The sequence below is a fragment of the Apis dorsata genome, unplaced genomic scaffold, assembly GCF_000469605.1.
Source record: "Apis dorsata unplaced genomic scaffold, Apis dorsata 1.3 scaffold_74, whole genome shotgun sequence".
In the NCBI taxonomy this organism is placed as follows: domain Eukaryota; kingdom Metazoa; phylum Arthropoda; class Insecta; order Hymenoptera; family Apidae; genus Apis; species Apis dorsata.
The window spans coordinates 896,271-898,895 of NW_006263372.1; the positions used below are offsets into that span (position 1 = coordinate 896,271).

A 2,625-nucleotide genomic window follows, 5' to 3' on the forward strand; every position below is an offset into this window, starting at 1 on the left:
ATTATTTATCCTAATTAATTTTACTAATTGTTTATTATATCAATTTTAAATTTTCGAAATTTTCTTAATCAAAAGTGATTTTTTTTTAAAATATTCGAAAATAAATAAATTTCTTATAATTATTAATAATTAATTCCTAACTAAGAATTGTAAAATTTAAAATTTTCTAAAAAATTTTACCCTTTTCAATGATGCAATCTGGAGTGTGTTTACATGGTGGATTTGAACAGTTGTTCTCAGGTCTTCGTAAGAAGCATTCATATTCTGATTGACAACCAAGAGTACGACATTTTCCAAACCAAATTTGCATTTCTGTGAAAAAATATTTATATAAAATACTTAAACGATAATACGTGTTACAATTGTTAAAGGCGGTACCTTTATTTTTGATGCAGCTTCTTAACAATTTGCAAGGAGGTTCAGCGCAAAACGACTCTCTCAAGACACAGTGGGTTCCTTGAGGACACTTGAATCCGGCACAAGAAGGTGGTCCCTCGTGATATTCTTTTAGAGACACGCATCTTACTATCTGTTGCTCACATCCTAATTGATATTAAATTCAATACTTATTCATAATTCATTTTTCTAATTTGTAATATAATTTATTATAACGTGAATGAATCTTTTTATTTTTATTTGACATAAAATATTTTTTTCAGAAACTTGACTTGATCAGTTTGACTTTTCATCTTGGTTTTTTTATCAAAGTACTTTCAACTTATATGAAATATGAAAATATGTACGAACTCACTTTCATCCCAACGACAACGGCGGACTTTCATCATGCATGTGTATCCATTGGTGCAGTATACAGCATCACAGCTAGAAGGACCCTTCAAAGATTCTCAAAAGACACGAATGCGCATAAAAATAAAGAATAGAAACTTGCATATGAGAAATCTTTTACATTAATTTAATAATTTATCTACAATATGCAAAGAATAAAATTTCCATTAACTTAACTTATTTATACATAAAATTATATTTGTTTAATAATATTTTATTATACTTTCTTATTTAGATTAAAAAAAAAAAATAATTTTTCAATAATTGCGAATCTTGAAGAGACAAAATTTCTATTTCTATTATATTAAATATTTCTATTTAAAAAAGAGAAATGATTCTCATTCAAAGGCGTACAAAAACAAAATTTCCATTACTTCTAAAAAAAAAAAAAAAACTTGAAGTAAAGTAAGAACAATAAAAAATTATAAAATTCCTTAAATTCATTTATTTTCTTAACACGATTAATATCCAAATATTAAATCCATATTTCTTTCATATTTCAGATTCCCTTGAAAGGATATCTCTTAGAGCACCTCGTAATACAGGTTCCAGAGGGATGCATATCATCCAGGAATTTCATTTCTCCTTTACATCGAATAATCCAAAATCTACCGCATCCCTGTACAAAGGGATCAAACATCTCGACGCGAGACAATGAATTTACAACTTAAACAACTGTTTCAGATCCATTTACAAAATTGCATCCACCGTTAATCGTTCTTTGTGCGCCTCGCTCTGCGCCTTTAATTAAATTTCATCGACTAAGATGTCGTTGTCGAGACGCTTACCTGTGCGAGATTTCGAGCAGTAGAGCATAGTGGGACAAGGTGGATTTTTGCATCGAAATTTTCTATGTACGCAGTGCTCGTCCTCCTCGCAGTGCAGGTATGGGCATCCTCGATGAACAGGTGCCTGGATCAATTCTGTGTATAGAAGATTATTAGTCACAATTCGAAACTTGTTAATCTTTGGGAGAATATTTTGGAAAATTGAATTTTCGTGTGTTAAAAAAAATGTCATATTTTTTTAAAATTTCGTTGATTTTTAAAAGGATAAATTTTGGGAAATTAAATTTACATGTGTAAATATAGAGTATAAAATGGATTGAAAATTTATTAATCAGTTGCCTTACGTTTCTGATATCTGGTATAATGTTTTATGAAAGTAGAATATTTAGTAAAACAATAAGAAGATATAAAAGAATAGATAAGAAGATATTTTAATAATTATTTTTGAATTACTTTTAATAATGAAGAATATCATTATGCATGGAAAGTTTTCATTTTGTTTATTTCTAATTTTTTTTATGTAGAGTGGAAATTTAAAAAATTTAAAAAAAAATTAGAGAACCGAATGAACTCACCTTTTCCGAAAAAAGCCTGAAGATGAACAGCCATGATCAATAGCAAGAGAGAAAACAGTGTGAAGTATGTGAATTCGATATACTTTGGTTCCATAATGATTGGAACATGATATCGTACGTCGTTCGATGGCGACTGCACCTGAATCAAAGCAACCGAAGCAATTGATATGGATAAATTGTGTTTCGATTTAACCTGAGTAACTGGAAACTGAAGAGAACAATCGGTCAGAAGCTTACTCACTCGATGCACTATAATAGCTATTCATCATCTATTTACAAAGATTATATAACGAATAAAAAATTGGAGACAAATATTTTTATAAATTAAAATAATTTGATATAAATTAATTTTCAAGTTTAAAAAAAGACTAATAAATTAATCTAAACTTGAATTATATTACTGAAAAATAAGCAAAATCAGAAAATGACTAATGTTGAAAATTGTCAGTATTGATATATATATATATATATATATA

At 28.1% G+C, this 2,625-nt stretch overlaps 1 protein-coding gene and 1 long non-coding RNA gene across 2 annotated transcripts in view; one reads left to right on the plus strand and one right to left on the minus strand.

Moving 5' to 3' along the window:
* Positions 1-978, plus strand: part of LOC102672139 — a 7,286-nt gene extending 6,308 nt beyond the window's left edge. Inside the window, exons 2-3 of the long non-coding RNA XR_420999.2 lie at positions 396-486; positions 660-978. This is a non-coding gene — a long non-coding RNA (uncharacterized LOC102672139). The remainder of the gene's footprint in view (positions 1-395; positions 487-659) is intronic.
* LOC102671928 overlaps positions 1-2,461 on the minus strand; it is an 8,073-nt gene extending 5,612 nt beyond the window's left edge. The window contains exons 1-5 of the mRNA XM_006610473.2: positions 2,150-2,461; positions 1,575-1,709; positions 752-844; positions 379-543; positions 181-312 (exon numbers count right to left, since the gene is read on the minus strand). Of these exons, the coding sequence (XP_006610536.1) occupies positions 181-312; positions 379-543; positions 752-844; positions 1,575-1,709; positions 2,150-2,243 (619 nt within the window). The 5' untranslated portion in view covers positions 2,244-2,461. The remainder of the gene's footprint in view (positions 1-180; positions 313-378; positions 544-751; positions 845-1,574; positions 1,710-2,149) is intronic.
* Between the last annotated feature and the right edge of the window lie 164 nt (positions 2,462-2,625).